The sequence below is a fragment of the Encephalitozoon cuniculi genome, chromosome XI (assembly GCF_000091225.2).
Source record: "Encephalitozoon cuniculi GB-M1 chromosome XI, complete sequence".
Taxonomy (NCBI): Eukaryota; Fungi; Microsporidia; family Unikaryonidae; genus Encephalitozoon; species Encephalitozoon cuniculi.
In genome coordinates, this window is record NC_003237.2 from 1 (window position 1) to 14382 (window position 14382).

At 47.4% G+C, this 14382-nt stretch overlaps 8 protein-coding genes across 8 annotated transcripts; 3 read left to right on the top strand and 5 right to left on the bottom strand.

Annotated features, from left to right (window-relative positions):
* Window positions 1-1631: 1631 nt before the first annotated feature.
* ECU11_0010 (uncharacterized protein) lies at window positions 1632-1988 on the bottom strand (the record flags this gene model as incomplete). Its single annotated transcript, NM_001042140.1, has 1 exon — window positions 1632-1988. The coding sequence occupies one exon, from the start codon at window positions 1986-1988 to the stop codon at window positions 1632-1634; it is 357 nt and encodes a 118-aa protein (NP_586307.1).
* A 1596-nt stretch (window positions 1989-3584) lies between these two features.
* ECU11_0020 (uncharacterized protein) lies at window positions 3585-4331 on the top strand (the record flags this gene model as incomplete). Its single annotated transcript, NM_001042141.1, has 1 exon — window positions 3585-4331. One exon carries the CDS (start codon window positions 3585-3587, stop codon window positions 4329-4331), a length of 747 nt encoding a protein of 248 aa, NP_586308.1.
* Window positions 4332-4680: 349 nt separating this feature from the next.
* Window positions 4681-6606, bottom strand: ECU11_0030 (uncharacterized protein; the record flags this gene model as incomplete). Its single annotated transcript, NM_001042142.1, has 1 exon — window positions 4681-6606. The coding sequence occupies one exon, from the start codon at window positions 6604-6606 to the stop codon at window positions 4681-4683; it is 1926 nt and encodes a 641-aa protein (NP_586309.1).
* Window positions 6607-7190: 584 nt separating this feature from the next.
* ECU11_0040 (uncharacterized protein) lies at window positions 7191-7991 on the top strand (the record flags this gene model as incomplete). Its single annotated transcript, NM_001042143.1, has 1 exon — window positions 7191-7991. The coding sequence occupies one exon, from the start codon at window positions 7191-7193 to the stop codon at window positions 7989-7991; it is 801 nt and encodes a 266-aa protein (NP_586310.1).
* Window positions 7992-8172: 181 nt separating this feature from the next.
* ECU11_0050 (uncharacterized protein) lies at window positions 8173-10011 on the bottom strand (the record flags this gene model as incomplete). Its single annotated transcript, NM_001042144.1, has 1 exon — window positions 8173-10011. The coding sequence occupies one exon, from the start codon at window positions 10009-10011 to the stop codon at window positions 8173-8175; it is 1839 nt and encodes a 612-aa protein (NP_586311.1).
* A 1360-nt stretch (window positions 10012-11371) lies between these two features.
* On the bottom strand, window positions 11372-11737 carry ECU11_0060 (uncharacterized protein; the record flags this gene model as incomplete). Its single annotated transcript, NM_001042145.1, has 1 exon — window positions 11372-11737. One exon carries the CDS (start codon window positions 11735-11737, stop codon window positions 11372-11374), a length of 366 nt encoding a protein of 121 aa, NP_586312.1.
* Window positions 11738-12109: 372 nt separating this feature from the next.
* On the top strand, window positions 12110-12829 carry ECU11_0070 (uncharacterized protein; the record flags this gene model as incomplete). Its single annotated transcript, NM_001042146.1, has 1 exon — window positions 12110-12829. The coding sequence occupies one exon, from the start codon at window positions 12110-12112 to the stop codon at window positions 12827-12829; it is 720 nt and encodes a 239-aa protein (NP_586313.1).
* A 1124-nt stretch (window positions 12830-13953) lies between these two features.
* Window positions 13954-14292, bottom strand: ECU11_0080 (uncharacterized protein; the record flags this gene model as incomplete). Its single annotated transcript, NM_001042147.2, has 1 exon — window positions 13954-14292. The coding sequence occupies one exon, from the start codon at window positions 14290-14292 to the stop codon at window positions 13954-13956; it is 339 nt and encodes a 112-aa protein (NP_586314.2).
* Between the last annotated feature and the right edge of the window lie 90 nt (window positions 14293-14382).

Below are 14382 nucleotides of genomic sequence, written 5' to 3' on the forward strand. Positions count from 1 at the left end.
GGAGGGAGAGAGAAGAGAAGGAGTGAAAGGAGGTTAGAGATGAGATAGAGAGTGGGAAGGAAGAGAAAGATGAGAGGGAAAGAAGCATAATAGAAAGAGAGAGAGGGAAAGAGGCGAGAGCAAGAGAAAGAGGGAATGAAAAGAGTAAGTGAAAAAGAGGATGAGGGAGTAGAGGGAAAAGTAGAAAGAGAGGAAAAGGACGAAGGACAGAGGGGGGTAAAAGGAGAAGGTAAGAAGAGTCTTTAGAAGAAAAAAGAGAAAACAGTTGAGAGTAAGGAAGAGAATAGTAAAGTGGTGGAAGAGAGAAGAGAAGAAATGATAGGACATTAATATAAGAAAGATGTCAGAGGCAGTGAGAAGCCATTGAGAGGAGATATAAAAAAAAGAGAGATGGAGGTAAAAGGAGAATGAAAAAAAGGGTGAGGAACATACAAGGAGGAGGGGGTTGGTAAAGAAGAGAGAGAGGAATTAGGAAAAGAGGAAGATAGTTTAGGAGTGAATAAGAGGGGAATGAGAATATTAGGGGAGAGAGAAGTATGAAAAAGGAATGAGGGACCAGGTGAGAACATAAAATGAAGGAAGTGTTAAGATGAGAGAGAGAAGGCGAAATACCAGGAATGTAAATGGAAAAATTAGGAAATGGGGGAAAATATGAGTTTCCAAAATCCGACCACAGCAGACATCGGTGTGCTATACCACCAACCACATACACTCTATAAGGGACCTCAAACAGCACTTCCTTGAAAACTCCAACACCCAAGCCCCACCACCCACGACTCCGACATCCAATCCAGATCCCTTTAGTCTATCAAAGCCTGCCCGTCTCCATCACCGAAAAACTTTTCCCATTTCTGATCCCATCAAGGAACTTTCTCTCCGTATTTCCCCCGAGCAAACCACATACCCCATCCTCAACCTCTTCTACAGCCAGCCACATCCCCTCTCCTCCATCAATCTATGTCCCATTCCAACAACCCGCTAAGCCCAACATATATCTCCCCTCCAGGCAACCCAGAGCTCTTCATCAACTATCACCTTCAATCCAGCTCAGTCCGAGACTCCATTCACCACTAACTAGAATCGAAGTCGAAAAGAGAAGACCAAGACCCACGTCCTTGCTCCTTCATGCCACTGTATGTCCATCTCCCACATCCCCAGAACACATCCCTCACTATCTGCCTTGCCATCATCTATGGCCCATCTCCAGGAGGCTGCTCTCAATCCTGAATGCCCCCATTCGACCAAATCTCCGCCCTAGCCATCCCATCAAAACAACACACATCTATCATATTTATTCATTCCCTTCATATTACCGCATCTCAGGAATCTCAGAACAGCAAGATTCCGAACCATCCAGAGACGAGGAGCTCCCTGCATCCTCCCCTACCTCGTCTACATCATTTCCCTTCACAATCAACGGCCTTGCATTCTCTCCTGTCTTCTCAGACCAGTGGACCTGAACAGAAGGTGGTAGATCACGCCCTCCCTCTTCTTGAAAAGCCCTCCCTCTTCTTCCCTCTCCCAAAAGTACCCCAAGAGCCGCCACCTTCCATCTCCCGCCCCCCCCTGTACTTACCTGTCCGGACAAAAAACCCGTCACACATACTTGTCGGCAGCGAGCGGCCTATTAACTATCTCCTCCTTCTTTTCCCTGATCCATAGCCTTTCCTGTACTCCTTAACCTTCAGAAGCATCTCCACCTCTCCTCTCTTCTTCCAAATACACCAAACCTCTGGCTCTCCCTTCCCAACCTTATCCGCCATATCGCTGATCTGCCCAAACGCTCCATTCACCACGTCCGCAAACCTCATTCCACATCTCCCTTTGGCCTCCTTGTACGTCCCAGCACCATCAAACCTCTTGAAATGCGGACTTTCAAACGCCTCACGTATCAGATCCGGAGCCCTGCTGCTGTCTCCAAACACGCATATATATGCTACCGACCGAAGTGCCAAATATGGGAGTAGCCCGCCAACTGGGAAGCACATGCCCTTTCTCCTGCATCCATCTCCTGCCGCCAGTGTCCGGCAGCACAGCAACCTTGTCCCCGTGGAAAACAACCGGAGCTAGATCCAAGTCTCTAAACCCGCCCCTTCTTCAAGCGATCCTTTCAACATCTCTATCTTCGACCTGCTAAACCTCCAGCCCAACCCATCCTCAAGCTTCTCACCTCCTCCACCATCCGAGAGACACATGATATCCCAACCAGCACGACTGTACATGCCAATAACCTTCACATCTTCAAGGGCCCGCTGTCTCCCACACCCGTTGCACTGCTTCTTCGCCCTCCGACTAAGATCCTTCTCCCCCGGAGGCCATCGACCAAACACACATCCATCACCTGCACTGCACAATATCACACAATATGTCTCACGAGGAATTCATTCCACCAGGAACAGAATCCACATCCAATCCATCTGCATCCCCAAAGCTCTTAGATCCCCACTGCCTCCCAACCCTCCTACTCCAAGTCTCCGCACAACCCCACCAATATCCCATACCATAACACAAATCTAACACCCCCACACACCCAATCATATCAATATATCCATTTCATCCATATTTCTCCTTTACCCACATGAACACCACACACGTTCCAGAGCCACACAGAACAGAGCAGCACGCCGAGAACCAGCGACACTGGAGGAAGATCCTCGGTATTGCTCCAATCGTGTCAATTGCATTCCCAGCCACCATGTACTTCATCTCTGACGAGACAGTTTTGAAGATAGCCTTTTCCTCAGATTCATCACAGTACTCCTCCCCTTTTCATACTCAGCAGTACAGTATGCCTTACTCCACACCAACTGGAAGTCACATAACAAGACAGAGCGCATCCTGCAAAGCATACTCTACTACACCCTCAATCTCCTATTTCTTGCATTTTCCATCATCTCCATCCTTTCAATAATTGCATTCACCCTTGCTGAATGGGAAGATGATGATTGGGAAAATAATAATGATCCAATTATCTTTTCTTTCATCCTTCCCTCTTTCACTGTCCCACTCACCTATCTCCTCTCCACATCTTGCTGTCTTGTTCCAGGACAGATCGGATTCACAGACACTGGTATCAACGTCCTTGTTGACATCCTGATACTACTATGCTCTGCAGGAGATTTAGTGCCTGCCTTCGACGAAGTCAAGCATTGTTATTACTTTGCAATCATATCTTCCATACTCATCCTGATACGATTGCTCAGGGAGAAGCTCTCTCCAGAGAAACAGAGCCCTCCCCCTACTGCACCATGGAGAATCGCGGTCTTTGTCCTTATACTCATCTCTATCGTCATCGCTTATGCGTTATTAGCGTATCTAATAATGAACGCAGACATCTTCGATAACTACTCCATCTCATTTGGCAAGGTGGAGAGAGCATCCTTTCATCAAAGCCCGGCGAATAAACAGCTCATCTCTTAACAATCAGTCTTACACTAACACACCTCCCCACAGAATTTATCAACCTGAATCTCTCCTTCTGCTTCCTCCCCAACCCCCTGTCCAAACCTATCCACTACATCATCCCCTCTGAACATCACTACACCTCTAAACCATCTCCTCCTTCCTCTCTTCTACAAATCAGCATGGTTAGACACTCCAAAAACATCCTTCCAAAGACAACTAACCCAAATCCAGAGTCCAATCGCTATCCACCACATCCCGCCGACCCCAGCCATCCATCGAGATATCATCTCCATCTCCAAGCACACCACCTCCGCTCACCCCTCCTCTCTGCCTCCGCGGAAAACCGCCGCAGAGACCCCCAGAATCTGTCAACCACCAAAGCCACTTCACCTTCAACCCACCAATCCCCCATCCTACCAGATGACATCCATTCCATCCTTCCCTTTGCCCATATGAACATCACGCACACAACAGGGCAACACACCGAGAACTCCATTCGAGCGCCGTCCTCAACAACAATCTTGTGGCATTCGTGCCAACTGCATTCCCAACCCTCATCTATCTCGTCCTCAACGAAGATCGTTTCGGGGAGAGTCCTTTTCTCAGATTCATCACCGTGCTCTTCCAATCCTCATACTCAGCAGCCCAGTATCTTCTCCTGCCCCACACTAGCTGGAAGGAAACTGGAAAGTAGCGGTTCAATCTTCCTTTCTACAACTCTCCCCTCTTTTATTGTATCCATCGTCTATCTCCTCTCCGTCTCCTGCCGCCTTGTTCCAGGACAAACCGCCTTCACAAATACCAATTCCAGCGTCCTTATCGACATCCCGATCCTACTATGCTCTGTAGGAAGTCTATCACTTATCTTAAAAGAGCCCAAGTATCGTTCCTACCTTGCAATCGTATCCCCTACACTCTCCTGCTAAGACTGCTCAGGAAGAAGCACTGCACCCCTGGAAAAAGCACTCTGCCTACTGCACCATCGAGAGTGGCTGTCCTTGCCCTCTTGCTGTCCCTATGGCTTATGGTGTATGGATCTATAGTCATTGTGTATAATCTCCTCTGCCTACTAATGAGGCAGAGACACGTGCCAAAAGCTGATCAATAAATAACCTCCTATCCTCCATCTGCAATGTCTCCAACCACCACATAAGAAGAAACATCCGCCAGACAAATCCAAGCCAGAGGAGACCAACTTGCTGCCCAAAAATGTGTAGCAGAGAACAGGACACAAGCATAACACTATTTGCTTTATTCATCATCGCACCACACCACTCAGATCACACATGGCCTGCAATAAACAATAAGACGACGGAGAACCTCAGAGGTATCCGAAGGATTCTTCCACACTATCTGAAATGATCCTGTCTCCTTCACCGTTTCAAACCTTACTCCTTTTGGATACACAAACTTGTCCGCATCCTCACATTCTTCACCCTCGTCTACCCTGCCTACATCACTTGCTTCAACAACCCCTGGGTTTATAACATCTCCTATCGACCCTATACTGGTTGGCTTGAACCTCAGGTGGTACACAACCGGACATCCATCCCCATCCTTGAACGTCCCAACCTCCACCACTCCTGTCATCCTCTGTCCCCCAGTCTCAAGAGCTCCAATCGCCACCATCCTCTGCCTCTCACTCCCGCCCTTCCTGTACTTTCCTGCATCCATGAAGAATCTGTCTGCATCTTCACTCCTGAGAAGTTCCAGCACACCCGTTATATCATGCACTATTTTCTGCTCCTTGATCTCTTCAAGAGACCTTCCCTTCCACCTCTCCTCACTTCCCTTGTCCCACTCCTCCTTGATCTTCTCAGGGCTCTTCGTCCACCGAAGAACCCTTCTGTGGATCTTGAAACACTTCCGACCACCCTTGCTCTTCTTCTTGCCCCCCTTGCTGCGTGCACCTCCAACCTCCACCGGCAGCGCCTCTACTTCCCCGCCCTGCTCAGCCTCCTCTACCTCGCTCTCCTTCTTCTCCTCCTCTTGTTCCGAGGGTGCAGAAGCACTCTTCCCCTTCCTCCCCCTCTTACTCTTCGCCTTCTCCTCCTTACTCTTCGCCTTCTCCTCGTCCCCCACCAGCTCTTTCACACTCCTTTCCGTTTCCTCTTCTCTTTTCCTCTGTCTTTCTCTGACTACACCTGCAACCCTGTCTACATATCTTTTGTCTATATCCTTTCCCTCCTTCCCCAGCAGCATCTGCCTAACCAACTCTTTGGTGACCTCTCCTCCATATTCTCTGTGTGCATCCAGCAACAGCACGTCATCAACAACAATATATTCTAGATATCTTGCATCTTTGGCCTTATCTTCGCTGAATTCCTCTTTCAAAGTCTTCTTCATACCTCCCTCGGCTAGCAATCCCAGAAGCTCCTCCTCCCTCAGCCCAAGACAGATCTCCTTGCATGCATTGCACACTATCTTCTCCACCTCAGCTATCCGTTCCCATCTTTCTATACTATAGAGAAACCCTCCCCATTCTTTAGCACTCCTCCAATCCTCCAGGTACACCTTCTTTTCCTCTTCAGACATTCCAGCAGGCGGGTTTTCTATCATGTCGTCAAGCATTCTCATGACATCTCTTCCATATCTTACTATGCCCCCCCCCCCCGCTACCCTTCCACTGCATTCTAACATCCTCCCGCACACCATTTCCAGCAATTCACTGAACGTCTTGTTCCCTCTCATGTACACCTTTGATGTACCTTCAGATATATTCCTTAGATACCCCCTCATTCTTTCGTCAAACAGCCTCTCAAACCGATCATCATCCTTGTACTGCACCGAGCTGACCAGAAACTCCCACACTGCATAACAAATATCGCTTCTCAAAAAAGATACAACATTCTCTATCTGCTTGGTGTCCTTCTTCAAGTCACCGAACTTTGTCGTTGGCAATGCTGCAATGTTATACCCTTTGAACATAAACGGAACCACTATCACTTGACCATCTGGATTGAATGTCAAAGAAACACTCTCCCTTGTCTCCAAAGAGCAATACACTACATCAACCGCACTGATTAATGTCCATGCCGCATACCTCATAAGGCAGGCCCCCTCTCCACCTAATATACTATCTCCTTTATGCAAAGGGGTCTGTACACCATCTCCCTTCATAACGATGGCTCTGCACTCTCTGCACTCCTCCAAGACCCCACTCCTGCTACTGGGCTCCAACCCCACCATTCGGCCAATCATATGGCACCACACCACATAAGGCAACTGAGAACCCCGCCAACAACAGGGCTCACCACATCAACACACACATTCTCGAGCACTTCCCCACCCCATCATCTCTCCGGGCCCAGAGACTGCCACACACAACTACACGAAGCATGCAACGCCTTCCCATTCTTTGTGTCTGCTTGGCATTCTAGAGACTCAATAAATGGCTAGTCACCCAGCACCATCCCAAGCTGCCCAGGTATGACATTAAATGTCTATCATATCATATTTATTCACAATCTATGGTATGGGATGGCCCACATCATCACACTTCCCAAACGGCGAAATTGCTCCCTTTCTTGTCCTTCCAGAGTCCGTGGGCCCGAACATCTGGCAGTAGACCACACTCTCTCCTCTCCCGCCCTTGCAAAGCCTAACCTTCCCGTCCTCTCCACGCCAGAACCATGTAGCCCTCCTGCCAATCCATATCCCCGCCATCAAATCCAGTTCCCCCAGCAATACACGCCATATTGTACCCATAACGAAGGCTTCATTAATTCCCCACACTCCCAATCATATCAATATATCCATTTCATCCATATTTCTCCTTTACCCACATGAACACTATGCACGTTCCAGAGCCACACAGAACAGAGCAACACACCGAGAACCAGCGACACTGGAGGAAGATCCTCGACATCGCTCCAATCGTGTCAATTGCATTCCCAGCCGCCATGTACTTCATCTTCACCAAAGACAGTTTTGAAGATAGCCTTTTCCTCAGATTCATCACAGTACTCCTCCCCTTTTCATACTCAGCAGTACAGTATGCCGTACTACTCCACACCAACAGGATGCCACATAACAAACCAGAGGGCATCCTGCAGAGCATGCTCTACTACACCCTCAATCTCCTGCTTCTTGCATTCACCATCATCTCCATCCTTTCAATCATTGCATTCACCCTTGCTGAATGGGAAGATGATGATTCACTCCTCTACTCCATCACCCTTCCCTCTTTCTTCATCCCATTCACCTATCTCCTCTCCGTCTCCTGCCGCCTTGTTCCAGGACAGATTGGATTCACAGATACTGGAATCAACGTCCTTATTGACATCCTGATACTACTGTTCCCCCGTACTGCACTTGTGAGTAAAGAATCCAAGGACCGTCTTCTCTATGCAGTCCTATTTCTTTTACCCATCCTGATACGATTGCTCAAGGAGAAGTACTGCCCATCTGGAAAGAGTTCTCTTCCTACTGCATCATGGAGAGTGGCTGTCCTTGCCCTCATCCTTATCCTTGTTTTTTTTGCCTACACGTTTATGATGTGTAGATCTATGGTTATTCTAAATAATCATTTTGGCTTACTTAATAAGCTAAAGAGAGTCTCTGCTCCATCAAGGTCCGATAAGTAAACAATCTTCATTCTATCACATGTTCTCACGCCAACACAGACATTTATTCCACCCTTCATCACAATCAACATACATATGTCTACTAAACAACCTGAAGGAATTCCACAGGTCAAAGAGGCCGTAGTAGAGAACAGAACACAAGCATAGCACCATTTCTTTATTCATTATAACATCACACCGCTCAGATCACATATGGCCTGCGCTGAATCGTGAGACGCCGGAGAACCTTGGAGGTGTTTGAAGGATTCCCCCACACTATCTGGAATGCATCGGTCTCCTTCACCGTTTCAAACCTTACTCCTCTTGGATACACAAACATGCCCTCATCCTGGTATTCCCTATTCTTATCTATCTTCTCAATGTCATTAGCCTCAGCAAACTCTGGGCTCATAACATCTCCCATCCCCTCTATCCCTGTAACCCGGAACATCAGGTGGTACACAACTGGGCATCCACTAGAAGAGTCCTTGAACGTCCCAACCTCCACCACTCCTGCCATCCTCTTTCCTCCGCTCTCAAGAACCCCAATCGCCACCATCCTCTGCCTCTCACTCCCGCCCTTGGTGTAATCTCCTGTATCTATAAAGAACTTGTCTGCATCTTCACTCCTGAGAAGTTCCAGCACACCCATTATGTCATGGAACACCTTCTGCTCCTTGATCTCTTCAAGAGACCTTCCCCTCCACTTCTCCTCGCTTCCTTTGTCCCACTCCTCCTTGATCTTCTCAGGGCTCTTTCTCCATCGGGAAACCCTTCTGTGGATCTTGTAGCGCTTCCGACCACCCTCACTTTTCTTACCTGTCTTCCTGCGTGCTCCTCCAACCTCCACGGACGGCATCTCCGCTTCCTCACTTGCCTCCCCCTCCCTCAGAGACTTCCCACTCTTCTCCTCCTTCTTCTCCTCCTTCTTCTCCTCCTTCTTCTCCTCCTTCTTCTCCTCCTTCTTCTCCTCCTTCTTCTCCTCCTTCTTCTCCTCCTTCTTCTTCTTCTTCTCCTCCTTCTTCTCCTCCTTCTTCTTCTTCTTCTCCTCCTTCCTCTTCTCCTCCTCCTTCTTCTTCTCCTCCTCCTTCTTCTTCTCCTCCTCCTTCTTCTCCATCTCCCTTCTCTGCCTTTCCTTAACTACATTCGCGACCTTGTTGATATATCTCCTGTCTATCTCATCTCCCTTCTTCCCCAGCAGCATCTGCTTGACTAACTCCCTTGTAACATCTCCTCCATGCTCTCTGTGTGCATCTAATAACAGACTAGTGTTAACAACAGTATATTCTAAGTATAGACAGTGGCCAATCTCATCTTCATCAACCGTTGCCTTTAAATCCTTTTTCATCTTCCCCTCTGCCAACAGTCCCATCAGCTCCTCCTCTTTCAACTTAAGGCAGATCTCCTTGCATGCATTGCACACTATCTTCTCCACCTCAACTACCCGCCTCAATCTTTCCGTACTATAAAGAAACCCTGCGCGTTCCTTAACCCTACTCCAAAACCTTCGATACTCCCTTTTCTCTTCTGCAGATATTCCGGTAGGTGCATTTTCTATCATGTCGCTAAGTCTGTTTATGATACTTTTTCCATACTTCACTACATGACCATCTCCCGCTTTGTTGCATTCAAATATCATTTCATGCACTGTTTCCAACGACTCGCTAAACATCTTGCGGCCTCCCTTGTACACCTTTGATGCACCTGCAGATATCTTCTTCAAGTACCCGTCCATCATTTCACTAAACAGCCTCTCAGATCGATCATCCTTGTATGCTATCCCGCCAACCACAAAATACCACACCGCGTGAGAAATATTGTGTTCTAAAAAGGATGCAACACGTCTCCTTGCATTTCCCTTCAAGTCGCCGTACTTCGTTGTCGGTAGCACAACAATATTGTATCCCTGGAACATAAACGGGAATACTATCACCTGGCTATCTGGCCCGAGTGTAAAGGCGGCAGCCTTCTCCAATCGTGGGGAGCAGTCCATCACACCAGCCGCTGCAACTAGCGTCCATGCTGCATAGATCCGCCTCATGGGTCAGATCTTTCCTCCTGCTTAGTCGCCTCCATCTCCTTTTCATATGACGTCGTGATGTCTCTCAGCGGTGCTTGCTGCCCTGCACAGGTCATTTCCTCCAAGGCATAATGTCCTTTTGCTCCTTACCTCTTCACCGCAGAACCTTCTCAAACTAGCCCATTCCATCCACCTACAGAGCATCCTGCCTGCCGCAGCTCCCCCCGCCATCGTTCCCGCACAACATGGCTGCACACAACTGCCCGGCCCCATAAAGCCCTCGTCAGCACACATGGCCCACAGACCACGCCCTGTCCCCACACCCAACCAATCGACCATAAACACATATATTCGCCTCATCAATCACCGCTTCCCGTCCAGAAGGGATCCTGCACCTGCTCCAGCCTGGAGGATAGCTGCCCTTGTCCTTTTGGCCTTGCCATGTTTGTTTACTTTTCCATCCTCTATGAGTGCCTGCTCATTTTCGGTAACCACTTCCCCTGGCTCCCAAGCCAAGCACCTCCAACGACTTGACGAATAAATGATAGCCCGGGACCTTGCATACACACAGCCTACTGCCTTCAATGGATACCCCCACACCATCTGCATCCTCCTTCCTCCCCATCCACCTCCTTTCCAGCCTAGCTACATGTCGTGTAAGTTCTATCCAGCCACACTCCTTCTATTTACGTCCCTGCCCTGCCATCCGAAGCATCTGAATAACGTCAAGCAATACTTTGTCCATTCACTTCATATATTTATTATGTCCATATGCCACATACTCATACATTATCGGACCTCAGGAACCTCCCTTGTATCTATAAAGCCTAACCTCGATCTTCCCCCCTGCTCTCCTCCTCAACCTCTCCTGCACCTTTCTTGCCTTAGAACCTTTCCACTCTCCTCCATCCGAAGCAGCTCCTCTGCATCCCTGGCCCTCTTCTTTTCTTATTCTCTCTGCATCTTCTCTCTCCTTGACCTCATGCGCTGCACTGTTGATGATGTCATTATCACCCTATCTTGCAAAAATGTTTGCTTGACTAGTTCCGCTACAATATCAATGCTCTTATATTTTTCATACGTACTTATCAGTATAGAATGATTTATGTAACTCAACGTTAGTCCCCCAGACCTACTTCTTCTAATTCCAGATATCTTAAGCATGCCTTCATAACAAAGCTTGCCCTGTCTTCTTCTCTTCTCCAGATCCATCCATGCTCCTTGATTTTCCGAACCATTTCTTCTTTCCTCTTTTCCTCACCACACAGAGAGCCTGTAACATCCTGAACCCCCGCCTCTGCCTCATGGACGAGCCGTTACCCAAACTTACTCATAATATCACCATTATGCCCGAATATTCCCTTCACCAGGTCTGCGAACCTCATTGCAGACCTCCCTCTAGCTTGTATATTCCGACAGAAGCCTGATTCTGAGGCACATACATCCATACCATCAAATCCCATACTAACCATGAAAGTGATCTAACAACTTCCACAGCATACTTCCCTAGCATCCATGTCCTGATATCTAGTACCGACGACTCAACAACCCTATCTCCATCGAAAATAACCGGAATCAGCACTTTTGTGCTTAGAAATCCAACCTCGTCAAATGATTTTATAAATTCCACTTCTGAATCTCGTGGCTTGCAAGAAAAAAGTCTTTCAAAAACTTCTCTTATTCCCTCCACTTTCTCAGTCTCCTCCACATAAAAGCCATGTAGCCTGCCAAGCAATCCAAGTGACATGTCGCCACATCTTCATTACTCAACAAGGACACTCATTCACCAGATCCCAATCTGCCTTCTTTTGTTCATCCTGCAATCCCTCACCAGTCCCCAAGACTCGCCTATCGATCCACGGCAATCACACAAACTCTCCCTTTTCTCCACAAATGCAATTCCCAGCACTCACAGCCAGTGAATCGATAACTTCTGTTCTCTCTGATAAATAAACCCCTACTAACTCCACCAATCAGACAGATGTCAATGGAGTCTGTGCAATCTAAACAGCATATACCATATCATGCCACAGCAGAAATCCATTAAACACCTCATGTCCTATCACCTATCTATCCAGTCAATCGCGTCGATATATCCATACTTTTCCCACTCATCCCTATGAGCAACACGCACGTTCCAGAGCCACACGAAACTAATGAACAGCGCCATCCTACGAATCAGTCCCGCTCGAAGGTAACTTACAACGGCCTCGCCTCGGTTATATCAGTTGCATTGCCAATAGCCATGTATTTCATCTTCGACAAAGATCGTTTCAAAGAGGACCCTTTACTCAGATTCGCCACTATACTCCTTCCATTTTCATACTCAGCAACGCAATATCTTTTTCTTCTCTACGCCAACTGGAAGTCGAACTACAAGCCGGAGGACACACTGCACAAGGCACTCTACTACTCTTTCAATGCTCTCCTCATCGCATTTGCTACTATCTCCATTCTTTCGATTGTCGCACTTCCTATCGATGGATGGGGAAGTAGGAACGACATAGTCATCCACTCAGTGATCCTTCCTTTCTTCGTTGTATGGTCTGCCTACCTGACATTTACAATCAATTGCCTCATAATGAAAACAATCCGTCTCACAGACGTCAATTTCTGCATGCTTATTGCCCTAATGATGATGATAAGAATTATAGTAGAGTTTAAATCCTCGAACCGAGAATACAGATATTATAGACAAATGCCGACACCCATGTTTCGAGACACTTTCTTGCCTACCATAAAGCGGATGGTATCTATCCTTACCACCATGCTCGTCCTTGCTACATTTATGTATGCATTCATAGCATGGAAATGCCTAATCTTCCTTAGAAACATGTAGGAAAACCCTTCTAGCTGCTAATAATACTAATATATTAAATCTTCACCTTGCTTATTTGCAGCAGCTCATGCCAGCTCATCTTTGGTTTCTACGTAACAGTAAGGGCTTTTACCACCTTATTGGTGTGTTGCGATCTCCCCACACTATCTTAACACGTTCGAGTCCCCACTTCAAACTTTATGTTTCTTGGACACGAAAGCCCAGGCATATGCAATGAATCATTTGTGCTGTCTTCCACATCTGCACCATCTACTTTTCTGAACGCTGAGCCCATGACTTCTCCAGCTCTTTTTGTGTTGGATGGTCTGAACATCAAATGATAGATACCCATCCTTGTTCGTGTAAATTCCAATCTCTACTATTCCCAGTCTCAGTTCCTCTTCATCTAAGCTCTGCAATTGCTGCCAACCTCCACCGCCTCACCCCATCTTTCATATACTCTCCTGTACGCATGAAAAAACTACCAGCGTCTTCACGCCTGAGGAACTCTATCACCCCCGATATACCACCCAGTTCCTTCTGCTCCCTAATCTCTTCGATGGGCCTTTCTCTCCATTTTCCCACTTCAGTTGGCCTACTCCCCCTTAATCTTCTCAGGTTCCCCCACCGTAGAACCCTTTCATGATATAGCACCATCTCTGATGCAACCCATATCTATCACAAGCACCTATCAGCATCTCGTGATTCAAATGCCTAAACAATGGGATGTTCACACCTTTCTGCCCCAGCATTTCAAAATGTAAAGTTTTCAGGTATGCTGCTGGAACAAAGCTTGTTCGATCTTCCGACTTTCCCCAAAAATCACACGCACTGCATGCCTTTACTGCACCTTAATTGTCTAATCCTCCCATTCCTTAGTCTGCAGAGTCTCCCCATGCTCTTTATTTCATTCAATGCTTTCCCCCGCTCCTCTCTTCTTCCTCAGGCATCTCACCTGATACTCTATTCTTCCGCCTGATCGATAAGACATTTCCCAAGCCCATCCATCATGCTAGCATTACAATTGAATACCCTCACCACTAAGTCCGCAAGCTTCATTCCATCTCTACCCTTGGCTCTGTCTTTCTTGTACAGTTCAAGAGCATCGAAGTTCTTGGGAAAGGTTCCTTCAAAGACCATATTGATCAGTTCTGCAATCCAATCGCCATGCCCCGGCATGCGTGAGAATACCATTGAATGCCACCCCGAAGTCGGAAGTTTTCTAATGACCTCCTCCGCACACTTCCTTTCCATCTCTTCTCTCTCCCTGGTTTCATGCACTGCGCTGTTGATACTTTCGTCATCAATATCCTTGTTTCTACGAACACTCGCTTGGCTATCTCTGCTACAATGCCTATACTCTTGTATCTCTCGTATGTATTCACCAGTCTTTCGTAGCTCATATAGTGAAGCAGTGGCTCCTCCATCTCATCCGCATTCAACCTTATCATTCTTAAGCATAGATGCTCTGAATGCGCCTCCATAATAAGGCTCATTCCGTCTTCATCTCTCCTCCAGACTTTGCTTAAATACCTCCATCACCAGGTCCATCATCCGAATCCCAGATCTTCTCC